Consider the following 26,225-nt stretch of genomic DNA (forward strand, 5'->3'; position numbering starts at 1 on the left):
ATTTTTTAACCATGTCAGAAATGTAAATGGGACAATAACTGTGTAGGGATTTGAAGGCAAAGCACAGGAGCTTAAATTTGATTGTAAAGTGAAATGGAAGCCAATGGAGAGAGCTACAAAGAGATACAGTGGAAGATGAGTCTGGCTGCAGCATTCATGATAGATTGTAGAGGAGAGAGTCGGGTTAGTGGAATACCAGCGAGAAGATTAATTCCATTACATAGTTTGGTGTCATCTGCAAACACAGAAATGGCACTTTTAATTCCAAACTCTATCATGTATAAAGATGTTAAACAGTAAAGGTCCCAACACTGAACCCTAGGGTACACCACTAAAACCCCTAGACCAGAGTATGAATCATTAATTACAACTCTCTGGATGCGATCTTTAGGCCAGTTCCCCATCCATTTACAGATTGACTTTACTAAACCTGTTGACCCTAACTTGCATATTACCTGTCTGTGTGGTACAGTGTCAAATGCTTTAGGAAAGTCCAAGTACACTATATCAACTGCTGCTCCACAGTCCATATTTATATACATACTTCCATATTAAATTTACTTTTTTTTTTGATTGACAACTTCTGTCTTTCTTGAAGCCATGCTATCACATATTTTCTAGCAGAAACTCCTCTATGTGGTTATCAAACTCCTTTCCAACTATGGATATTAAAACTAACGGGTCTGTAATTACCTGGTAATGACTTTGCTCACTTTTTGAAGATAGGAACCACATTGGCCTTACGCCAATCCATCTCAGCCTTGCCAGTGACTATGGAGTCAAATATTAGAATGGCTTTGAAATAACCAAACTCAGCTCTTTGAGGACATGTGGATGTAATCCATTAGGTCCCAGTGCTTTGTCAACCTTATTTTTTCCCAGCTCTATCATATCAATTCTGAGCCATTGTGACTCATTTAGTCAGTGGCATGGTCATTATGAATTTGGACTTGAGCTCTGCCATTTTCCAGTGTCCACAGCTAAAAAAAAAAAAAAAAAAAAAAAAAAAAGTTTAATAAATCTGCCTTGTCTTTATTCCATTAACAAACCAGTGACATCCTTTAAGGGGCCTACATGCTCAGATCTGATCGTTTTGCTATTAATATATTTGAAAAAATTTTTGGAGGTTTGCCTCTTTTGCAATCTCATTTTGAAGTTTCACACTTTATCTCCTTTTTTACATCTGGTTACATTCTTTAGTTTTGAAATGATGATCATTTTATATTTTTGGAATGCCTTTTTCTTGTTCATAATTGCTTTATTATCAGCTGTAAGCCACAAGTTTAGGAGACTAAAATCAAAACCTATTACCCATTGGAATATAATTTCAGTTTGCTTCAGACTTGAAAAACATTCCCATTTCTGTTCTATGTTCTTTGAGGACAATATTGTCTTCCAGTCCATGTCAGAGAGCTGCTCTTAAAACATTTGCTCTGCTTTGTTTTCATCTTTCCTGTTTACAGCTTACAATAAAGTTAATCACATAATGGTCACTGCTACCATATTCTTTTTTCACACATTTGTTAAATGCTCTGCTTTGTTAGAAAGAATTAGCTCCAGCAGAGTATAATTTCTAGTTGGGGGTTCTATAAACTGTACTGTAATATTATCTTGTTTTAGTTTCACAAATGTACTTTTTTGGATATGAACCAAATGGCTGTATATTATATGTATCCCTCCCTAATATTCCAGTGTGCCCATTCTATTCCCTTACCCCCTCATTTTTCTTTGTACTTGTGTTTAATGTCACATGCTTGTAATTTTGTCCATAACGCAATAAAACCTTATACATAAACAGGGTGATGCATGTTGGCATAGACAGGCAAGATGTTTGCGCAACACATTCATGTTAGAATTTGCCTCGATAGAGCAGGTGTCTGCCTGCCATTTACCCAACATTTAGATCACCCTTCTGAATACCAGCATTGCACTTCCTGGCATGCTGGTGAAAATACACTCCAGTGACTAGAGTTGTGTATATATATATATATATATCTCTAGTAACAATCTATGGTTCCCATCTCCCATTCAAAGTGCTTGTACCAAATAGCCATGTTTAAAGGGTAGAAGCAGCCTGCCACCTCAGTAATGAAGGAATCTCAAATGAAGCCACAGTCATAGATGTAGATTTTAAGATCTTTATTTATAATAATTATTTGTACCACAAACATTTCTAAGATTTCTTCTGCCTGCAAAAGAAAAAAAATTGGAATAAGTTGTGTGAAAAAATTAAAGAGCTACATGTTTTTGTATTAAACTGGTCTCAGTCCCATATCCGCAAGTCTCATCCAAACAGTCACAGATTTATGAGCTCATCACAGACCAGTTACAAATCCCCATTTAATTAGTTATCAACTTACCCCTGATTACAGCAGCTTGTAACCCTGCACAAATGAAAAAAAATAATTTTAAGAAATGAAAGTGGCAATACATAGATTGATGCAATTTAGTTGTAGTTCTTAACATTGCAAGCCAACACATTAATTATACCTAAATTAACAGCGCTATCACTAAACCAATTGGAACGTTAGGATTTTACTAAAACTATTCTGATTTTAGTAAGGTAAGGAAGATACATGGTAAAATAAAACTACATTGTCAAAGACTGCAATTCAGAGTGGAAATTTTATCGTCAGTTATCGCATCTGACGGCACTTCCTATTCCAGAGTCTCATCATATCAGTCCATCAATACAGACAGCCAAAAAAAAAAGCCACTTGCATTTTCTTACCTAAATAACTTTTTGAAGTCCAATATAATAAATGTGGGGCAACTTCAACCTTTTAAGAAAAAAGTCAATAGTTTAGTTGGGCAGCCCAGAGAATAAACCTATTTTCAGGATCAAACAGTCATGTAATCAGAAAACCATTTCTCACCAAGAGAATTCTGCCGGTAATTCCAGCTAGATTAGTTTGCTTTCATCATGTACATTACTATTCAAGAAAAACAATATGTCAGGTGAATTATCTAGAGTGGGACAATTAAAAAGCTGCATTGCAGTGAACTAGTGGTAAGAGATTACTTGGGTTTGCTTTGCTATATCAAGTCCCTACTTACACCTCAAAAGAGTGACTTCACTCGTAACACATTGCAGACAACGTGAGGCTAATCACAAGAGTGGAAGTAGTTATAGTCAATTGGCAAAGCAGGGACCTTCAGCAAAAACCTAAAAAGGCTCAAAGGCTTGCCATTTAATTCTTGGCATTGAAAGGCCAGAGGCAGAATCTACAATACAACCTACAATCGTGTTTAAACCTTAAGGATTAAAGTTGGCATACCTTAGATGTAATGTTCTTCAATGCAGTGCAATGTGTTCAGCCACATTCCATGGACCTGTTAAAATATTAGAATGTTAGAAAACTGTATATGGCTAAAAGGCAAAGCTGTGGGAGGGTTGAGTGACAGATTTTGAATTTGGAAAACCAAAGCTGTCAAAGCCCCTCAAGTTTTTCTTGCATGTTGTTGGAGATCCTGCTGCTATGAACTTAGCTGCAGCCCTCAGTTTACATGCAGTGAAACTATCTGCCAAAGAAAAAGCCCTACACAAACTGCTCAGTTTAACAACTACTTCAACCAGGTAACATGACCAAACCTTAGTTGTGTCTTAGAGCTCTTTCAGACCATGGCATGAAGCTACCCTGTTGCCAGCAGCAAACTGAGCTGCAGGTAAACATATTAGCACAAGGTTGAAGTAAAAATCTTCAAACAACTGTGTGGCCATTTATTAAACCAACCATATTCTCTTACAAAAAAAACCTATTTTTTTTTTACTCTAGAATGGGGGGGGGGGGGAGGATTGCTGTTGAATACATTCTGTAACTACTATAATGGGCACATTGTGTTATTCATCTTGATTCTCCATTGTTTTCCTTTAACACTGCCATTTTGTGTCCAATTAATTTTGTTCTGTTAAAAGTTACTATAATTTTTCCTTTAAAAAAAAACTAAATTTTATAAAAACAAAAACTGCATGGCCAAGTGTTTTCATTTTAGGAACTGCATATGATCTGTTGCATGCAAAAATGTTTCCAACCGTCACTTGAAATGGGAAAGTGAAGTCCCACTGCAGCTGGTTACATGTCTGAAATACTGTGCCTTTTGCTGTGGCCATGTGACTAGCCAGACAGTCAGCAATGGCAGCCATAACAGACAGCAGATAGACAGGTTGATAATGCAACTATTACATTGGGCTTTCACATTAGACTGACAGGTTCTCCATTTTGTCCCAACATCTCTAACATGCACTTACCATTTAAGTCAGCAGGCATCCTGATCCCGGTTCACCTTAAGCAGTGCCATTAACATTTTCAGTTTCCTTGGCATTCTAAAGCTAAAAAAAAAATGAGATTAGAAACTAACCAGAACAGCAAACCTTTCTCTTGGCTTTTTGCTCTAAAAAGCAAAATGTAAACAGCCGAGACTAAGGGGTTTACAGAAAACATGATTAACTCACTTTCCTTATTGCATCTCTAGATAATGAATTTCATTAAACAAGTGTAATTTCCCAAAAATGTTGCTGAGCAGGCACAATAATCCCTAAACAGCGACCGTCAAGGAAATATTGATCTAGGCTCACTACTATCCACAGCAGCAATAGATGCCATCATGGCTTGGATTAGAGCCAAAGCTCAAGCGTCATTCTATACTTTGCAGGAAAATACTTTGAAGCATTGAAAACCCTCCCTGAACTATAAAACAGACCAATATTATCATAACTAAACCTTTTATGCCCCAAAATAAATTGGCAAGCTTTGGCTTGCTTACAAACAGTAAGGCTTAAAGTGTACCTAAACTTAGAATTTTCACTTTACATAAAAGCACTGTCTACCCTTCTATGCAAGGAAAAAATTCTGTTTGTAAAGGACAAGTTCTTTTTCTTTAAAAAGGGTGCAGCACCACCTGCTTAAAGGCATTAAGAGAATGAATGGGAGCACAAAGCCTTTAGGGATACCCATGTCATGCATCCCAGGAGGCTCTTGGCTGCTCTTACTGAGCATGCCCAAAAATTTCTGACATGGAAGGGAGACCTTCCGCCAAAAAGGAAAAGAAATTGCCGATGTCATATGCGCAGTGAGATCAGAAAGTGCACTCATGACCCATCAGAAACATGATTATATAACAGATTTATTGAATGTTTATTCAATAAATGTATTGATTTATCAATTTTATTAAATAGACATCAGACAATGCAAGAAACAACTCACCATTAGCTCTGGTTAGTTTTCAGTGACTTCAGGCAGGATCAAATACCTGAAAAGACAGCATAAAAGGTAAATGAACTGTGCAAAGGAGAATAAAACTAAAGCAAAAACAAAGAAGAGACAAATCACACATAATACGATGCATGCTGGTGGGAATTTACCCCTCCCCCCTCCACGTGGCCCCAGAACAAGAAGTGGAGCTGCACAGACCACCATTTGTAGCACTTCAATGTGTAGAATTGTCATTGTAATAGGGCCCATTACCATACCTAGAAGTATCATCTATACAGAATACTGAAACTTTCATCCTTCATACAGCTTCCTGTCCATGGAGATACAGGACAATGAAGCGTATGTGTGCAGGAAACACATGCGCGGTGTATTCCCCCATAATGTTGCTGATCCCCGCACAGCACAGCGGGAGCAGCGACCGTCAGAGGAAATTTCTTATCGGCCTCTGTTTGACCGCGCTAGTTACAGAGCCACTAACTCGGCTTCGATCAGGGCCTCCACACACAGCATGATAAAGTGCTAATATATACCTGGTCATGTGGCCCCGAAGGCAAGGCAGAAGTCCCGGCCATTACCCGGGAGAAATGCGGCTGAGGGCATAAGGATGCCTGTGGATTCCCACCACCGCCTTCCATTCCTACAACAAGGCGCCATCACAGCTGAGAAGAGAAGAGACCTAACAACAGAACGTTGCGGTATTTGTACTGGGAGACGCCCACACCCCTCCCCATCTCATTGGCTGCTATGCAAGGGGGCGGACAAACGCAATGCATGCTGGGAAAGTTGTTGCGCACCAATGTGAGCAGCTTTACATGCTGAGTATGGAATGAATGAAATCACTGAGCGCACATTGCACTGATATTGTGTACTGTGTATGAGCTCTGCTTATGTGGAAGTTTGTGTAGTAGGAGAATCTTTGCATGTGATTGGATGGGGAGGATGAAAAGGGGAGGGGCTTATGTCACATATAACACTGTCATGCCCTGTACTTGCTGCAGAATCAATATGTCACCAGAGGGCAAACTACCATGTGCTCAGATTATAGCTGGGGGCAGACATTTTGTAGAAGACTTTTACAGCAACAACTCTCTTCCAGTACCCATAATAGGGGTGTTATGTATAATCCGAGAGAAAGTCCAGAGACTGGATATTTTGTATTTTTAATATGTAGGTATTCCAGACCCCCAGTAGCCATAATAAACCTCTGAAGGCTTTCTGCTGATTTCGATGTTTTTATTTTGTTACTGGGACCTGCCATTCACAGACAAGGATAAGCCTTGCCAAGTGCTACTACACATCTAACAAGACACAGGGATGGCAGGTAAATTTTAGGAATGAAGGAAAGGTAAATCCAGGTAACAAAAGAAAACTAAGGCCGGGAGAGGGAGAAGGTTTTTTGACAATAGTATTCTGCTTTTACTTTCAAAAGTTGAAAAAATGAAGTATAGGCGTCTATTAAGGGAGAAGGTTCAGTCCTATTATACATTTTACATCAGGGCAATGCTGCTTTTTAATTTATTACAAGCAAAGGTAATGGTGGTGTCACTGCATATAGTTGAACTGCAGACTTTCAGCTTGAGTTCAGTGGGTTGAACAAAAAGATTGCATAAAAACGTGAGGAATTAAAGGCTTTTTTTTTTTTTACACAATCACTTCATTTCAGGGGCTCAAAAGTTATTGGATAATTGACTCAAAGACTATTTCATGGACTTGTAAGGGCAATTGCTTTGTTATGTAATTACTAATTAAGCAGATAAAAGGCCTGGAGTTGATTTGAGGGGGGTTGCATGTATATGGAAGATTTTTGCTGTGAACAGACAACATGCGGTCAAAGGAGCTCTCCATGCAGGTAAAACAAGCCATACTTAATCTGCAAAAAAACAGAAAAAACCCGTCCGAGAAATTGCTACAATATTAGGAGTGGCAAAATCTACAGTTTGGTACATCATGAGAAAGAAACAAAGCACTGGTGAACTCAGCAACACCAAAAGACCTGGACGTCCACAGAAGACAACAGTGGTGGATGATTGTAGAATCATTTCCATGGTGAAGAGAAACCCCTTCACAACAGCCAACCAAGTGAACAACACTCTCCAGGAAGTAGGCGTATCGATATCCAAGTCTACCATAAAGAGCAGACTGCATGAAAATAAATACAGAGGGTGCACTGCAAGGTGCAAGCCTCTCATAAGCCTCAATAATAGAAAGGCTAGATCGGACTTTGCTAAAAAAAATCTAAAAAAGCCAGCACAAAAACATCCTTTGGACAGATGAAACCAAGATCAACCTTTACCAGAATGATGGCAAGAAAAAAGTATGGGGATGGCGTGGAACAGCTCATGATCCAAAGCATAGCACATCATCTGTAAAATATGGCGGAGGCAGTGTGATGGCTTGGGCGTGCATGGCTGCCAGTGGCACTGGGACACTAGTGTTTATCCATGATGTGACAGGGCAGAAGCAGCCGAATGAATTCTGAGGTGTTCAGAGACATACTGTCTGCTGAAATCCAGCTAAATGCAGTCACATTGATTGGGAGGCGTTTCATAATACAGATGGACAATGACCCAAAACATACAGCCAAAGCAACCCAGGAGTTTATTAAAGCAAAGAAGTGGAATATTCTTGAATGGCCAAGTCAGTCAGTCACCTGATCTGAACCCAAATGAGCATGCATTTCACTTGCTAATGACTAAACGTCGGACAGAAAGGCCCACAAACAAACAATTGCTGAAAGCCTCTGCAGTAAAGGCCTGGCAGAGCATTAAAAAGGAGGAAACCCAGCATCTGGTGATGTCCATGAGTTCAAGACTACAGGCTGTCTTTGCCAGCAAAGGGTTTTCAACCAAGTATTAGAAATGAACATTTTATTTTCAGCTTTTTAATTTGTCCAATTACTTTTGAGCCCCTGAAGTGAAGTGATTGTGTAAAAAATCATTGTTTCATTTAAAGTTATTGTGGTAATGTACAGAACCAAAATTAGAAAAAAGTTGTCTCTGTCCAAATATTTATGAACCTATGTACATTCAGTGTTAGACTGACAGCACAGTAAAATATATACTGTATACATTTCTTTCAAGCCTTTGTGCTGATAGAAAAAGAACAATGAGAAGCAAATGTGTTACTAGTTATAACTATAACTTTTTTTTTTTTTTGACTCAGGTTTAATATGCAGAGGAGTCTTCAGTTCACAATTTCTGGGCAAAATTCTCTTTGAAAACGGTTTTAGCAGACAAACTTGCCCCTGGAGACAGCATTACCTATTTCTAGATGACTGTTGATACCATTGGACCTCAGGAAGCAAAACCACAAAGCACCCTAGGTCTTACCCAGATCCTAAAAACATGAAAGTATTTATACCTAGTAAAAGCTTTCCCATTCATTGGAGAAGTGAATACAGAATGTATGTATTAGCGAAGAGCATATCAGTGCATTGGTAACCAGCAAAGTGTGCATAACATAACAAGATGTCTAGCAGGGCCTTGTATGTTGATGCGGTGGTAGCAAGTGAAGAATCAGGGTTCATTCATACTAATCCTGTGGAAACACGTGCATTAGCACCATGCCCTTAGATGTGATATGTTTCTGAGCATTTCTAAAATGGTCTGGTTCCTAAACTAATGAGAAAATGAGGGCTTTACTCACGGACTCCATGGCCAAATTCCTGTCTGGACTCTGTGGATTGATTACTATATACCCATGGGATGGCTTATTCACGACATTATAACCTATACACCTGGCCTAGTCTCGAACCCTCAGAGTCCCATTACAGGTTGGCTGATGACCTTGTTCTTCCCCCCCCCCCCCACTTTTTCCAGAACTTGTAGTGGGGATTACCCCCCAGAAAGGCTTGGGTTAGGAGTAAAACGTCCACCCTAAATGGGAGTGATCTTCTACAGTCTACACTACGAAAGTCTGTGGCCTCTGGCCCTAATCCACAGCTGCCTAGAACATACCTCGTGACGACGCGCTGCAGTCACCAACTTGCATAGACATTTCATGTATATATGGTTCTCCGGGTTTTTCAATTTAAAAGTTGTTGATGCATTGTTCAGACTGGTTGCATCGTAATAAGATTACTTGTATGCCTCCCCCCCCCCACAAATTGCTTTTCTCATGCCGATTATTATTTGTATTTATTGTTTCTTTAGAACTTTTATACTTCTATTTTGTAATACCCAATAGAAACTTACTGAAACTAAAAATATTGCCCTACCGCTAAATCAAGGATGCAGCATATAAAGGCCATAATTCAACATTCATGTACTACTCAGTCACTGAAAAAGTATTGAACTCAAATTACCAGCATTGCAGTCAAGCACATAGATTTCTAAGGTGTCAGCAATAATGGCCCTGTATTTCTCTCATTGATAGATTTATTTTGCAATTTATTTGTTTTTTTTCAACATGGTATTGTACCAAATAAGGGAGAATACAATGCTGCATGTACAGACATTTTGGAGTCTCCTAAGTCTTCCCATCATGGCAAAACTATTGCACTTCTAGTGTCAGAGTATACCACCAAGCCCGTTCACCATTCAAACCTACTGACTTATTACGATCATGCAGAAGGTGAGATGTGTCAGGCAAGCTCAGGACTTTGCCAAGGATTTGGGATGTTGTTGAAGGTACATGCTGACCACCTACATAAGTTTTGTCATAGCACAGCATCAGAAAGTGACTACACTGTTGGCAACCCTAGCAGCTCTGCACCTCTTCCCAGTTTATGTAATACAGAAAACTAGTGAACACTGGCAATACCTGTAATCCCATAAGAAGATCCTTTGTATCGGACTTCTGGCAATCTGCTATACAGACACTAAAGAGACAAAAATTTCAGGCAACCTTAGAAGGACACCTAACTAGTGTATAGGGTAATATACCAATACCTAGAATCCCAATATCGATTATAAACTGCAAATCAATTATAAACCCACTGAAATGGTATTTTCCTTTTTTATTTTTCCATTATGACGTGCATTTTTATAGAAAAAAAAAGTAAACATCACAGATATATATTATATTATTTATAAAGAGCTTTAATATAAAAATACTTGATCAGACAGTTACTACACAATTACTACAAAAGGAAAAAAACAATAAAAAAGAAAAAAAGAAGACCAAAACAAGAAAAAACAGTAATGCCAAAATGTTTAAACATTAAGAGGCATGTTCTGGATGTAGCTACTAATGCTAGAGAATAGCAATGATAATCTGACAATATTAACACCAGAATTTGATGTTATCGTACAAAACAGTTGGAAGTAACAAATCTATGAATACTTTGATGAATCAGCATGGTTTGAAATCCTTCAGCAGCCATAAATAGGTGTGATCAAATAGGGAATTCCAGTCCAAAAAAAAAAAAAAATCAAAACTGATACATTGTCCATCTATAGTGAATTACATGTTTGGTGCAGGGACCCCAGGAGCAGGTTGACGAGGTATATTGTACATGACGCCAAGGAACTGATCAGCAATACGGCCTGCCTCTCTCAAACCACTTAGGAGAGCCCCATGAACAGTTGCTGGGTAATTCCGAATGGTGTGCTCACCAGCAAAGAACAAGCGAGGGATTGGCTGGAGAAGAAAACACAAAGTTAGAATGTTAGCAGGTACAGATCGGTGGAAAGACATTTTAAGGACAACTTTCAATTACCTCTTTTCTACTTCAGAATTCATTAACATCACTTTTAATAAAAACATTCCCCTAAGTTCACTAAAGTGTTTTATGTAAGTGGTTTTACAGCTTGAAAAAGCGTGCAAAAAATAATGATTAATGACTGGGTTTATTTTTGGTTGTTGCTCACAGCAGTGTTTTTTCAAATGCAGCATCCAGGAAATGTTTGCACACTGATTTGATAAGCTTTCACAACTGCAGGACTTGTTACCGCCAGTTACTGATTCTGGGGACATAATACTTGCAAATAGGCTCCCAGGAATTATAAACACCATGTTTTTTTCCAGTAATGTGACAATATTTAATCCTTCCCGTTTGAATATGTTGAAAATTTCAAGAGAATGGTTAAGTATTCATTTAAAATGATAATAAATTATTCCAATTTATACCACTGCTTGGCAGTTACTAATCTCTTAGACCAGGTCCTAAAAAAGCACCTTTTATCTGATATATTGAGCTTCCATCTGCCACCTTAGGAAATGATGGAAAACACCTTAAATAGTATGGTAATCAATAAGTACCACATACCCAATTCAAACAATAGAAAAGAAAGTCTAGTTCCTTGTTTGGGGTAAAGAAGCCTTCAAAAAGGATTAGACTGGAAATGGGGATTTTTAAGGTACCAAACAGAAAAATATCAAAAACATTTTTTTTATACATTACATTTTTACACATACATACATACACTTACACATACACATTTTATACACATACATTTTTACAGAAAAAAACAATACATAAACATAACTCAATTAAAATTAATCAAGGGGCCATATAGGCCACTAGACAAATTTCTTCTGCCATTAAAAGGTACAAATTTAAATGGTCAACCTCCAAGGGTCAATGGAAAAAGTTTACTATATAATGATTTGTTACCACAAAAGTACTATTTTCCCCAAGCCGCTTTTGCAAAGTTAAAATTGGAGGGGAGGGGATTAGTAATTAACTCCATGCATTTCACAGATCTGGTTTGCTTTCTCAGGAGTTTAGTATAAACCATTTATTGGTGTATAGGTGTAGCACTGATGATCGTAGCAGTGATGATGGTAAACGGCTATAAAAAGGTATACATTTTCTTTTCAGTATAAATAATTTTATATATACCAATATATGTATAAACACATGTTTACAAACTTCTTGAACGCCTTGTCTATAAAAGAATCACGGATTACCTGAGCACCACTAACCCTTGACCCTCTCCAGTCTGGCTTTCGTGCTGCCCATTCCACTGAAACAGCCCTTACTAAAGTGGCAATGACCTCATCAGAGTTAAGTCCTAAGGCAACTTTTCCTTTCTTCTCCTGGATATTTCCTCTCCTATAAAAAAAATACCCCACTAGCTGCTCTCTTCGCTCTTCCAATGACTTACTACTGCCTTCCTCACTCATAACCTCTTCACACGCATAGCTCCAAGACTTTTCTAGAGCTGCCCTGACTCTCTGGAATGGTCTTCCTCATCCTATTCGGATTGCTTCTATCTTCTGCTCATTTAAAAGAGCACTCATAACCCATTTTTTTTCAAACTTGCCTACCCTTCTTCTGTCTTCTGAAACCCTCGCTACTTCCACTACCAAATATCTCCCCTCCTATTCTGTGTTACTTCCCCCACCTCCTAGATTGTAAGCTCTTCGGGGCAGGGTCCTCTCCTCCTCCTGTGTCAGTGTGTGTCATTTGCAACCCCTATTTAATGTACAGTGCAGTGTAATATGTTGTTTATTATTAATATACATAGAAATACACATAAAGATGTACAAAGTAATGCATTTCATATATGTGCCCAACCACCATCCAGTGCACAACTACTTTGGTGCAGATACTGATGATTTTAAATCACCTATATAGATGAGTGACTAAATTTAAAGACAAAAATTGTGAGTAACAAGTAATTAATGGCAGCTCACATGACATTGGACCGACAGGAAGGCACATTTAGTTATGGCATAAAGGAACGGCTGGAAAGCCTAAGAGAACATATTCAAAGTAGGTCAATTTAAACCTTAATCAATTAATCAGTATACATTGTTTGAATAAAAAACATGAATAAATAAGATGCAAGAGGGGAAAAAAAAAACTTACATACATCTGCCACCTTAGCCTTATGCAGTTTATGCACTTTATCCTCCCATACACTAATTCTTGTTAAACACACTCTGATATGCATATTTTACAGTTCACATAATGAAAAGATTTTGGTCAGTCTCAGCCTTTGGGGATAAAGAGTGCTTCTACACAGGGTTCACACTGTTAGATAGCAGCAATGCACATTAGTATGTTGTAGTGCCATTCATGAAATACATCCACAACACACAGAAACCCACTACAGTGCATGGTGTTGCATTTCTTAGAGCTTTCATTTAAAATATTAGGCCTCCTAAACACGCAGTCACTACGACACCTCAACAGTGTGGATTCAACCATAATGTGGCCACTCCAAGATGTGTGTAAATGAGGACATGCTGGAAGAAATCATGATGTCTTTTTTAATGGACAAGCACTAACTAGCATTAACTTGCCGCATTGAGGTCCCAGAAATGACTATGGTTAGATTTCAGCCGATCTAAGAGACAGTTTGTGTCTTAACTATGAATGATGCATTCACAGGAGTTTTCATATAAAAACAGAGTTGACACTAAATCAGACAGCCACATGAAATAACTGTATGGTATATGCTTTGGTATATTCAAATCAAGTACACAAAATGCACCTGTAGGTGTGATAACTTACCTGAGGTGCTCCAGGAATGGAAGGACCTGGAGTAATTGGTTGAGCCATTAAATCATAATCGTTCCCTGAAGAACCAGCTGCTACATACGAGTATGAACCACGGGCCCATGGGTCAGCACGCCACCGACTCACAACAGTTTCCTTTGGCTAGATAGAATTATTAAAAAAGGGTAAAAAGTTTATGATTCACAAAAGAATAACCAATCACAGCACTGTTTACACTAGTACCTGAATATTATGCTTTAAATTAGAGATTGCCAGTATTTTTCCATGAATGATCTTTACTTGTTATAAAGTAGGTTTGCTTACTTTTTAGTTAAGGTGATCATTGAGGCCAATGGTCACATTCTTGACGGCTGCTGCCCTGTCAAACACACTTGTAGGTTGTGACAACACTTTAAAAAACGTGCTACCATCAGGCATAGCAATGCACCAGCTCCATGTGCTATTTATTGTGAATGGCACTGAAATGTGTTGTACAGCAGATAGGAGGACACCAGAACAGCCAAAACATTAAAACCACCTAATACAGCGTACCCTTTTTGCTGCAAAAACAGCTTGACTTTTAAAAGGCATATACTCCTCAACACCCATTCATCCTGCTGCTGTGTGTCTTCCTAATGCAAATGGTACATGCATATAACCCTTAAACACACACACAAAGACCACCTTGTAGAATTATTTAATGGTGCAGCTCTTATAAGTACATGCCAAATTTAGGCAAATTAAGCACCAGTAGCTCTTCTGTGGGATCAGATTGGACCAGATGGGTGCACTTGGAGAACTCTTAGTAGGTGCCGCACGCTGCGACACTCCTCAAGATCTGCCATTTTAGAGATGTTATGGCCGGGTGACTAGGTCAAACCAAATTGACCTTTGTCAAGCTCATTTTTTTTTTTTTTTTTTTTTTAAAACGCGCGTCCATTTTTTAATTTATCACGTGTAATAATTGACTGTATACTTGCTATGTAAAATTTCGTATCCCTGCTCACTTCACCTGTCATTGATTTAAATAAATTTGGCTGGATTTGGGTATCATACTGCATTTGGAAGCTCATTCATAAACGGGCTGCCCTACCGTAACACATGTATGCTGGAATAAAATTTTAGTGTAAATGGGCTCCAAAAGTTCATTTAGGTGAGAGAATGAATGAAACTTCAGCACGCTGCAAGATTAAGATGACTGGGTTGTTTCAAAAAGCAATTTTTAACTAAATCACATAATTTAAGAAAAACAACATTCAACCAATTATTGCTATTTACTATCACAACTGCAGAGTTAACACACAAAACTGCATTTGTGTATTTTATGGTTTACAGATTACATGTGGGGGTTCATAGTAAAGGCGAGGATAACATAATAGGTATAAAATGTAACAGACTAGAAACTAAATAACATGATTTGGTTGAAAAATACATACCTGTGGAACTGCACTACTTCCAAATATTCCTTTGAGGATGGCTAAACAGCGTCCAACTATAACATCATCACTGATATTTTCCATGATCCCAGCTGCTTCTCCTGCTACTAAGGCTAGTAATATTGGTGCTGTCAAACAAAACAATTCATTACATTCAATAATATGAAGGACAATGAAGAGCAGTTGATTTTTGGATCTAACAAATTAGAGGTAATGTACACAGAAAAAAAATGCACTGGGAAAAAAAGACAGTTACAAGGTTCTCCCCAGGCACTTTTAGCTGGGCGCACCACCCGGCTGTTTTTGGGTGGTTACCAAACAGTTTGTTCACAATACAGGGGCTGCCACCCACCTAAAATTTCTTCCCACCCGGCTTGAAAAAATTTCTGGGTTGAGCACTGCAGTTATATAAAATAATACGTTATTGATAACCATTTTTGAAAATGTTAGTTGCCTGGATAGAATGCTAATCCCCTGGCTAATTTCCTGGTGATCAGTTTTGCTTATGGAAGTAGATTTTAAGAACTCAGACTCTAATCTGTATGCTTGTTTCAGAATATAAAATATCAAAGTATGACAAAGAAGCAAATAGCATTTTCAGAAGCTTCCCCAATTTCTCTAATACACATATCTTTTACTGACAGTAGCCTTAGCCATGTCTATATTGTATATTGGATAACTCCCGTGTAGTAAAAATCCATGTTTATTATTATTGTTTAAGCCCAACATGTTTTAGGGCTTTGCTAAGGTTCCACACAAACCTTGTTCACATGGAATGAATATTTCTACAAGCTCTATAAGAAACTTGTTTTATCTCAGTAGTGCAGCAAAAGCACATGTTACACATTTGGTAGACAGATATCTACTAGAGGCAGAAATTGCAAAATTTATTTAAGATAATATGCTGAACAGCAAACATATTAAAGATACATTAAAAATAACTTTTAGGCAAACTCTTAACATTTTAGTTTTAATGGCCCTTTTTTTTTTTACCATGGACAACTGTAGAACAAAATGTATAAACAAAAAAACACACACTTAAAAGTGTATCACCTTTATAAAGATTCCAAAACAGGAAAAGTTCCCCTCTGCTAGCAGTTGTACTGCCTACGTGACCAAATAAATTCACTGTGGAGTCCCAAAATACTCTGTCAAAGCAGAGTACCACCTGAAAATACAACAAAGGATATAGATCACAACCTGCACATTGGAACTAATCTTGTATTCCGGAATATGACAGTTTACTGAATGATGTGCTTTCTGAACACTTACCTTATTCAGATTTCCAAATCCCATTCTTTGAACAGCAGAGGTCTTCCATTCTGGAAGGGGAGGAACAAACTGAACAGCAGGAGGTTGTTGTTTCAACACCCCAAGGGGCAGAGTGCAGAGGACGGCATCACATTTATAGATGAATGTTTGACTAGTAGAACGAGTGTTCACAGCTATTACTTCACAACCTAGAGCAAGCAAAGCAAAATGTATTAAAATGGTCATGCAACCTAATTCTTTTTTCTGTACTTTAAACAAATTTACCATCACATTTCAGGAAAGCAACTACAAGGAAGTGATTTCAATATATCTCACAAACACAAGGAGAGAAGGTCTCCCTGATAGGTATCAAATTGCTACAGACTTTAAAGCTCAACTGCATAACCAGTGCTTAAAGAAAACTTATGGCAGAACATCCCTCCAGTGTAAACCCCCCCAATAAACAATACAAAGAAGCTCAGTCTCTTTCCCACAGCGGTGTTCAGTTACGGAAACTTGCTCTAAAACTAAAAAAAACAGTTCATCAACTATTATCATAAACTGAAATTTCTAAAATTCAAATAGGGTATATTTCACATTATACAATTTTGTACAGCTAAGCTCAAAAACATTGACAATACATACCAGAAGCAGTGTATCGCACTTGTCGGACAGCTGTATTCAATTTAATATCCAGTCCTTCTGCCAATGCCACCGGAACACAGGAATAGCCATTCCGAACAGTTAAATGGCTGCCAGTAAATTCAAAGTCATCATCCTAGATATTATAAAACAATGGGGTAAGGTACAATGAAATAGAGCAGAAGGGTGACAAAAATGCGGATATCTTCAAGTTGACTTACCTGGTCCCAATGCTTTAGGGAGAGTGTAGACAAGGGGGTTGCGTTAGCAAATTCTAAGTTTGCAAAATGCCAGTCAAGTATCTGTCTATCCCGGGAGGACAAGTAAACATCGCTGAAAGCAAAAATAAATATGAAGAAACATTAAAACAACAAAAGGATTTTACATGAAGCTGCTGTTTGTTCCACTCTATTCGAGTAAATACCTTGGAGGATTGGCTTCAAGTTCTTGCAGTTTCTCTTCAAGTTTTGCTTGTGTCTCTGCTAACTGATCATAATCCTAGTTGCAACAAAAAAAATTAAGATTGAACATTCCACTCCAAGGGATTCAAACAGTAAACATATGTATGCAAGTAACCATACCTTGCAGAGGGCTGTCAGATCTCTGTGCTTGCTTTTCACCAAAAACTCTGCAGTGATGTCTCTGGGGGGCTTAACTTCAGAAGCCTCTTTAAATTGCTGGTGCAGTTCCTTTATTTTCTCTTTTAAATTCACCATCTGTTCAATGCAAACAAAGCACATTGTTACATATGACAATCAAAACACTGCAAACCCGAGTGAAAAGTGAAGGCAGTCCCATTGTTTATAAGAACCAAGATGTAGAAGTTTTATATATAGAATTTTTTTTCTTTATCAATTTTTTTATATACAAAATATAAAACACACAGCTACAGATAATATATAAAACACAAAACTACATGGCTACAGAGATAAAGCCTGTAGGGAGCTAATATTGCTACTGAAACTCAGAAAATAAACTCATAACCTTTAGCACATTCATACCAAGTTTAATTTTATGCAACATTACTACATTTTATTGCTTCATATAAATTCCAGGTAAACCTTAGAGTTAATTAGGGTCAATTTACAAAATCATAACATAAGGAGTATTTTATTTACAAAGCTTGATTTGCCTTTTTAAAGTCATTCTCAAGCCAAAATCCAATTCAGCTTTGGTTTGAAAGGAGGAGGGTAAGAACCTATCAAATTTATTAGTGAGTGCTGTAAAGACTGCACCCTGGATTCCTGCGACAGTGGTGTCACCTGAAAAGGAATGCAAGCAGCAGAGCAAGACAAACATCAGTAAAAACTATTTAGTAGGGTAAGAGAAGCTATTACTCCAGTATTTTTTTTCAGGACTGTGTCCCTGTTTATCAATGGAAAGTTAGAGAAAAATAATCCAAAACAAGGCCTCAGACATTGATACAACCAGGAAGTAGGTCCCACTCACCTCCATCCAAAATAAAGTTTAGGTTTGAGACGCACATTAACTAAATAGTCATAATCCTACCTTATTTAACAATTCTTTTAACTCTTCCTGAGTTTTCACAATTTTTTTCCAGTGCTCGATTTGTTCATCTTTCACATGTTTCTCTTGAAGTCTAAAAACAGAAAAATTTACTTTACCACATTTACAAAAAAGGCTGCCATACCACATGTACAAATACACCCCTCATTATGTCAGGTACATAATGGTAGGTCTACAACAATTATTTGTGCCCCTACTTACTGTATAACCACCTCCAATGCTTGACCTAGTGAGACTGGTTTGTTATTAAGAACATTGAAATCCAGCTGATGGCTGAGGTAGGAGGTAGCTTCCAACAAACGGTTAAATTCTTGTTCCACCATCTCATCTTTTTCTTTTGGTACCTGAAAACAAGGGTAACCACAAATAAATATATACATTTTGCACATTTTAATAGTCGTTAAATGACTATGGTACTCTATCAAAGGTCTGGAAGACATGGTTGGTAGGTGATTTATCGAAGTGAAGTATGATGAACTATCTTATTGTGTAGAGACATAAAATAACCTTTTCCTGTATATTATGGGTCAGTAACATGAAGTAAAACTTAATATTATCACTTACTAAAATAATGACAAAGAGGTGCTATGAATTGAACTCCATAAAAGAACTTACAGCTTGCCCATTAGCTTCATAAAGGGGACATTTTTGCTTTATTTTGGCCAGCTCCATGTTTACTTGCTTGCTGATCACAGCCATTGGATTACCTCCTGCACAAAAACACAAACATAAAAAGGCATGTAAGCATATTTGCTACAAAAAAAATTTCATCTTGTAATAATGTTTTGCCTCTCTAGCTGAAACATAAACTGACAATGTAAAAAGCCACACAAAACCATGTGTGGATCTCAGTTTTGTAATACCCAGTTTACATTTATTGTGTAACAATTGGCTGGGCACACAAGAATCAGGCAGAATAATAGTATCTTCCTGCTTGAGAAGAACCACCAGTTCTGAATCAAAGCAGAAATAAATCAATGATTACATATGCATGTGTTACATATCTGTAATGCTAAACCCGTATTTCTGAAATATTGTGTACATTTCAAAAAAGGGACAAGACAGTTCCAGCAAGACTGAACTCTGCTCTGCCATTTGCAAAGATTTCTTGATTGCCACAAGTATACTTATTTTTTGTTGGAATTACACAGTAAGCATACATGAAAATAAATAAATAAATAATAATAATAGGAAGAAGAACACAACTTACCAAGGCCTGTGACCACCATTGCACCTAAATCAGCAACATAATTTCCCTTACGGAATGTGGCAACTCTTCCTCCAACACGGTCCTATTTAACAAAAAGTTATAATGTTACTACTTGCAAAGATCATGTATACAATGACCTGCCAGGCATACCGCCAACCCTTGCAACTCTACATCTTACAAACTACTACTGCTTCTCTTCTTAAAAGCTGAGTGTTAAAATATGGGGGCAAACCAAGATTACAGTCACAAGCTTAAGAAACCTTCCCCAAGCCCGTGACTAAAGTCTTCTTTATTCTACTAGGACCCACACGTTAACTTAAGCTTAAGTTTTACAATATAATACAGCACATTATCACAAAAAGGTCCCAACTCTTAAGGCTGCAACACAAATCTAGAGATTGGGTAATGTCATAGCTCCAAGTTCACCTTGCTGGACCAAATGTGGTCGCTCGAATATACATAACCAGTCAATCAAACGTCTGTCACTTCACAACAAAAGGAGGAACAGTCCCACTAAAGATTCTGGGATAAGTTCTTTTAAACCTTTTTTTTTTTTTTTTTTTTTTTAGACAAAAGTGTAGCGTCCATAACAATTACTTACCCTTGCCTCTAAAACAGTAACATCCATGCCAAAACTTTGTAACTGACGAGCTGCAGCCAAACCAGACACTCCAGAGCCAATGACTATCACTTTCCCGGTTTTCTTGGCTAATGGTAATGAAAACAATAGAAAGAATAACTAAGCAAAAAATAAAAGAGGCAATGTCTGAATATAAAGCATTTTACTTTTGAAGGTCATGTAATGCTAAGTAACACTAGTCCACTTGAACTGTGTCTGAAAGACAAATAATGTGCAATTCAGTATATAGAACTCTGAAACTGCATCAGTGTTTACCACATTTAAAGAAAGGTCACAACTTACACATAAAAGTTCCTGAAATAAAGAAAACCTGTGAAATGTGGAGATGACTATTCTGGCAAACCTATTAATGGATTTGTAGAAAACTAAAGATATACTTGCATACATTTTTTTTTTTTTTTTTTTTTTTTTTTTACAGAGTTAGCATGCAAAAATTAGGTGAAACCAAAAGCAATTTTGTTTTGTGTCAGAGCCTTGTCTTCCTGTGTTTTCAGCATGTCTCACTCTATACAACACAACAGACATTTTGGGTTTCCAGCATAGGCATGCTGCTCCGTCTATTACATCAGCAAGACAGAATAGTTTCTGCAAATATCTAGCGGAGAACATTACAAGAATGCATAAACAGTTTGACATCACACAAGAAGAACTTATAAACTGTAAAAGGCATAGGCAATTTTCTTTAGACAAGAGCATATTTGTATCAGAAGACCTGACTACTAGTTTAAAAGTAAACAGGAAGCAAACAAATGATTGTCGTTGTGGTTCAACAATTCAGATCCCAAGCTGGTTTTGTAATTCAGAATGCCACAATCAAGGAATAAATATAATCTGCTCTAGTTAGCCTAAGGTCACCTTTATGCAGAGCAACTGACCTTTCTTCCATCACTATACTTAATGATAAAATGTACAAAACCTGTAGCTACACTGAATTGTAACATTGTAACATGACAGTGACTGTTACAGTGTAGCAAATAACATTTTGTTCCTGTCGATCACAGAGAAGGAGACAAGGTAAAAGGAACTCTGGCGACAAATTTTTTGACAACTTACTAGGAAGAGGTTTCAGCCTTTTGTAAATGCCAAAGTTGATTAATCCATGTCTTTCAAGATAACAGTGTATTCTGTGTACCAGCACAGAGTCACCTAATAAAAAAAAGAAAAAAAAAAGCCAACCTCATTATTATTTTATCACAAACATCTATTGTAATGCCCACAGAGGTAGGAATGAATCTTACTATTATAAGGAGCTTCCAGCTGCTGCAGTGTTGCCTCGAATGTCAGCTGAACTTTTGGATTGTCTAACCACAACTGCAACTGAGATGGGATGGAATGGAAGAAATAAGTTCACTTGAAAAAAAAACATTTTGTTTTTACCTGGAATTAAAGCAAAATTTGCTCCACTTACTGTGCGGTTCCGGATGTAAAGGAAGACCTTCTGGGTAGGCTGTGGACCGCTAATGATATCAGGGAAGCACGCGGCTTCTTGAGAAGTCATTCTGTCATGTGGAAGTCTGCTCTGAAAGGCTGCACCTTCTACACCTGGAGATACTAAAAAAAATTCAGTTTGAATGGAGCAAAATCAAGCAATGCCCTTGGGAAAGTTACATATACATGTTTTAAAAAAAATAAAAACCAAACATACATACATTCTAAAAACATTTTTTTTCATGCCCTACATTTTTTAAAATTTATAGGTGGTCTACTGCTAACTGGACAGAAATGATGAAAACATATTCACTTATCAAATCATGCGATAAGGAAATTCTTGTTTAATTTGAATACCCACTTACATGCAGATGAAAGTAGTTGTCCTATGAAGTGAATTACGTATTCCCACATTGTTATTAAGTTGTAATATTTCAGCTGACTTAGACATATAAAAATAAAACACAGGACTATGCAAGTCCTGCATGGCTGAAAAAAATATTCAGCATATACCATGGGAAAAACTGGGCTCCCCCAAGTACTTATCTATATACAGCAAAAATCTTGGTAAAATGAACACAAATAATTACTTCAAGATGAACTCCTATAATCATTTCCTAAAACCATTATTCCAAACCACAATCCTCAATACAAAAGATTTAATGCACTTGTTTTTCACCTTTGTGAACCAGGTGATACTTTGTAAAAGCAGCAGTCACATTGTCTATGTAAAGCTGTGAGAAGAACCCCAATTCCAACCCACTACAGGAGGGGGCGGAAACAAGACCAGTCGCCTTGCACGGGGGGACCAAGCAAAATCCTGGTCCCCCATGTATATTGAATAAATGTAACTTGGAAACAAAAAGTTGTATCCTGCTTTTATTTTTCTATCTTGTTTTAGACAAGGGAAAGGAGAAGATTGATGGTTTCCAGAAATTAAAGGTAGCTAGTTTATTACTCATAGCGGAGACCATATGTGTGACCAGGAAGGAGTTAGGTGGTTTACAGAATCTCTTATAGGAGTACATGAAGTCATTCTAACTAGATTATCTAATGAATAGCAAGGACATTTGTAACAACAAAGCAGTAAATGCAGCCTATTATTACCTGAGGGCTCCTCGGGCTCGCTGTCTATCTCTTCCTCTGGAGGAGCTTGAGGAGGAGGTGGCGGTGCCTTTTTCTCCCTCTCTGCCTTTGCATTCCTCTCTTCTTCTGAATAATACTCATCTTCTGATAGATTGGCAAGGCTCTCATCCATCTCTCTGTATTCAACCTGCAAAATGGTCAAAACAGTCATGTCGTTGTTCGGTGAAAAGAGATTTTTTTTTTCTGTGACTAGTTTTACTAAGCAGCAGTCAGACACCAGGAATGGTAGATAATGATTCTAAGCTCTCAAAGAGTCTTGCAGAATACAAGTGTAAAATTATGGGTCACAGTAACTTTATCTCATTTGCCTTTTTTCCTATATTCTTATCTGGTCATCCGGACAGCGATGCATTTCCTGTCTTAGGTGACAACACTCACCTACTGTACCTATTGATAAACAGTGTTGTCACACTTGCAAAAGATAACACCTCCCTGTCTTCTTTGCAACACAATTCTGTGGTCCGTTAATAATGGGGAACAATGTAACAGATCTAAGTGAAGACTAGAAAATGAGGGCTAGAATTCACATAGCTGATCCTTGACTTTGGATATGAATTTCTGGTCGTCCTATGGAGTTGTGTAGTGGTGTGAGAGACTGATGAAGGCATTATAGGGTGCAGCAGGAGACACGGGCATAGCAGGCTGTAGCATTGGAATGAAGGAGAAGTAGGAGACAAGGGCAGCCACAGAGGAGAGCACAATCCCCATGTTGTATGGCTGTTTCATTTATAGGGAACAGACTGAAAGACATAATACAAATCTAGAACAGTCACAATCAGGAGCACTATCAATCATGTCCTCCAGGGCGCCCCCTGCATGTCAGATGGTAGTAAAACAGAACAACACTGATTTGTCCCAGCACCCCCATCCTGATGTTCCACCTATCCAATAACTGATTATATTTTATTTCACCAATATATATCATCCAAGCATTGATCAGAACACAAATATTGGTTTTGATTGTAATACAATAATTGGCCACCTTGCCGAATTGGTTTTCAGTCAACATTCTGCCAAAACATAGAATGTAAATATAATGATAAATGGAAATATCGCGATTGATTGAATGGACATATTGTATGTCTAGTTTGTTAGAGATTACCAAGCATATTCATGGTTAGGAAAATGCCCATGGGGGGTCTGGGGGATCACCCTGGATTCAATCACATTATACAAATGAGCTCAGGTTTACATACATGTGTAAATCTCCCTTAGGTGACCACTGCTGATCCAATGGTGGTCATACATGAATAGATTGCCCAGACATATGTCCTCAGGGATCCCTGGACGGCTCCATGATGGGACACAAACACAGCACTGCCATTATCACAACAAAAGGAAGAAATGTAGCGCTATAAAAATGCAAAACAAAGGAGGCTGATGAATACTCAAATAAACAAAGATCCCTACAGCCCATCCCCCCTGGGCTGTTTTCATGGTCATCGTGACCTTACTAGGGAGATTTCCCTTCACTTCCTGTGTATGTTACATATCAGAAGCCAGACTAAATTCCTTTTTGTTCTCACACATATAGAAGATTAACACTTTTCTTTCTGGAGTTCCTCCACCATCCAGCCCTAAGAGTGGCCAATTCTCCATGGACACTTTGTATTATTAGACTAGGCGCACAGGGGCCATCCCATGGTGAGTGACCATTCCAATGCTGGGGTCATGACCTTATAGGAAGTGGGGGGTTCAGCCATATCCCCTAAAATGTTGCGCACACCACTGTGTATTGCAGACCATTTGTGTGTACCAATAATAGCCGTGTGCCGCCCAGGCCTGGGCCTTTGTTGGAGCAGATCTCCTCCTTTGGGCCCATTGTTCCCATGCAGCAGATGGTGTACAATCCCCAGCTACACAAAGCCAGGAAGTGAACAACACTACGGCCTCTGCAGTGCTATCTCCGATCTGTGTATACACGACCAATCAATGGGGGACAAATATGGGAACTTCTCCATTATATACATTACTCATATAAAGTGAGACCATTCCCCTATGGAAGGCTAGATTCTGTTCCTAATCTCCACTTATTATTAATTGTAATATCCAATACAGCTGGAGAGTGCCATGGTCACAGATGCAGCTCTGGGTAGATGGAGGATGTTGCAGCAGGAAGTTGGATCGTATGCTGTACATCGGGCAGTGTATGGACGATGCAGATCGGTGCAGCGATCACCTGAGCTCACATTACACACAGCCAATCCCGATGAAGATCTCACCTTTGCTCTTTTCCTCCGGCTGGTCCTGCGCCCCTCGGGGGTCTCCGGTAACCCCCCATCCCCCCCCGCCATGATCCCGGGTGCGGAGGGGGGCCTGTGCTCAGCTCCGGGGGAGGCTCGCTCCTTCTTCCTCGGGGTCCTCTCCAGTGACGTCCCTGAGTCGGGGGAAGCCATGATCCCTGAGGACGAGGAGGAGGTGGAAGAAGACGACGACAAGGATGATGGGGCCGAAGAAGACACGGGGGGGTTAGGCTCCGTACCGTTCTCACCGCCGCCCCCGCTGGACTCTGGCTTCTTTGCAGCTAGCATTGGCTTTAGATGGCGGCTCTATAGTAAGGGGGGAGGGCCCGGGGGAGCAGGGGGTGGGCTATGGGCGCGGATGATGGGTGGAGTAGTAGACAGAATGCTGCTCGCACCGCCGGTCGTAGCTTTGTGTCTGCGGGACTCGAGCACGCGGGTGGTCTGCGGCGGGATCGCGCAGCCTGCTCCCAAACCCCGCCTATCTAGATGGCCACGCCCACTCGCAATGTGCGCTGGACCTCACCTGCCGTGTCCCGCCCCTCCCCTCCTGGTATCGCCAGCTTGGTGTCACGTGACAGTTGGGCTCACTGTACGCTGTGGTGACTCTCATTCACCTCAGGGTGGTGTGTGTATGTGATATTCACCCTGTGAATGGCTATGGAATGTGCCCTCTGACCTTCACTTAATAACATAGACATGGTTAGTGCCCTGTCAGGTTATGCTAAGGAAAGGTTCAACACACAACAGGAAGTGAGAGTAACTCTCCCAGTTGTCCCTGGAGCTGGAATGCCCCTTAAAGGATTCATCCTCACCCTTTGTCCTGGTGACAACTGTGAGTCATTTCACCAGATTACCCAGGAAAATCCTTCTCTTTACCAATAAGTCATTGTCCAAGCTTTGGATTGTGTTGTAGGGTTGGTAAAGGTTATACAACCATCATTTTATCCCTGACTTCCTGTTCTAAAACCACAACAGAAAATGAGAGGACTTGACATCCCTTCCTATGACCGGGATATCGTGTAATAGTTCAACAACGACAACACACTGCTTTTCAATGGAAGATTTCACCTCTCTTCCTGTTCTGGTGACAACGCTGACAT

The 26,225-nt window shown here is 38.8% G+C and overlaps 1 protein-coding gene, 1 long non-coding RNA gene and 6 other non-coding genes across 8 annotated transcripts; all 8 read right to left on the reverse strand.

Moving 5' to 3' along the window:
- Positions 1 to 2,124: 2,124 nt before the first annotated feature.
- Positions 2,125 to 5,898, reverse strand: LOC140335971 (uncharacterized). The gene is made up of 7 exons (XR_011921789.1): positions 5,744 to 5,898; positions 5,205 to 5,250; positions 4,250 to 4,330; positions 3,279 to 3,333; positions 2,732 to 2,780; positions 2,361 to 2,384; positions 2,125 to 2,189 (listed from the first exon to the last, which is right to left on the reverse strand). It is a non-coding gene; the product is annotated as an uncharacterized lncRNA (long non-coding RNA).
- LOC140321923 (small nucleolar RNA SNORD99) lies at positions 2,256 to 2,327 on the reverse strand. The gene has a single exon (XR_011919047.1). It is a non-coding gene; the product is annotated as a small nucleolar RNA SNORD99 (small nucleolar RNA).
- Positions 2,611 to 2,682, reverse strand: LOC140321895 (small nucleolar RNA SNORD49). Its single transcript, XR_011919023.1, has one exon. It is a non-coding gene; the product is annotated as a small nucleolar RNA SNORD49 (small nucleolar RNA).
- On the reverse strand, positions 2,856 to 2,927 carry LOC140321922 (small nucleolar RNA SNORD65). The gene has a single exon (XR_011919046.1). It is a non-coding gene; the product is annotated as a small nucleolar RNA SNORD65 (small nucleolar RNA).
- Positions 3,382 to 3,513, reverse strand: LOC140321903 (small nucleolar RNA SNORA44). Its single transcript, XR_011919030.1, has one exon. It is a non-coding gene; the product is annotated as a small nucleolar RNA SNORA44 (small nucleolar RNA).
- On the reverse strand, positions 4,493 to 4,626 carry LOC140321972 (small nucleolar RNA SNORA16B/SNORA16A family). Its single transcript, XR_011919087.1, has one exon. It is a non-coding gene; the product is annotated as a small nucleolar RNA SNORA16B/SNORA16A family (small nucleolar RNA).
- Positions 5,577 to 5,712, reverse strand: LOC140321889 (small nucleolar RNA SNORA16B/SNORA16A family). Its single transcript, XR_011919018.1, has one exon. It is a non-coding gene; the product is annotated as a small nucleolar RNA SNORA16B/SNORA16A family (small nucleolar RNA).
- Positions 5,899 to 10,231: 4,333 nt separating the features above from the next.
- Positions 10,232 to 25,570, reverse strand: KDM1A (lysine demethylase 1A). Its single transcript, XM_072419007.1, has 19 exons — positions 25,105 to 25,570; positions 22,844 to 23,009; positions 21,717 to 21,859; positions 21,547 to 21,625; positions 21,362 to 21,454; positions 20,270 to 20,376; positions 19,669 to 19,750; positions 19,074 to 19,168; positions 18,660 to 18,802; positions 18,441 to 18,531; positions 17,513 to 17,647; positions 17,356 to 17,429; positions 17,153 to 17,264; positions 16,935 to 17,067; positions 16,311 to 16,498; positions 16,092 to 16,206; positions 15,039 to 15,166; positions 13,618 to 13,764; positions 10,232 to 10,793 (listed from the first exon to the last, which is right to left on the reverse strand). Exons 1-19 carry the CDS (start codon positions 25,411 to 25,413, stop codon positions 10,617 to 10,619), a joined length of 2,517 nt encoding a protein of 838 aa, XP_072275108.1. The 5' UTR covers positions 25,414 to 25,570; the 3' UTR covers positions 10,232 to 10,616.
- Between the last annotated feature and the right edge of the window lie 655 nt (positions 25,571 to 26,225).

The sequence above is a fragment of the Pyxicephalus adspersus genome, chromosome 1 (assembly GCF_032062135.1).
Source record: "Pyxicephalus adspersus chromosome 1, UCB_Pads_2.0, whole genome shotgun sequence".
NCBI lineage: Eukaryota > Metazoa > Chordata > Amphibia > Anura > Pyxicephalidae > Pyxicephalus > Pyxicephalus adspersus.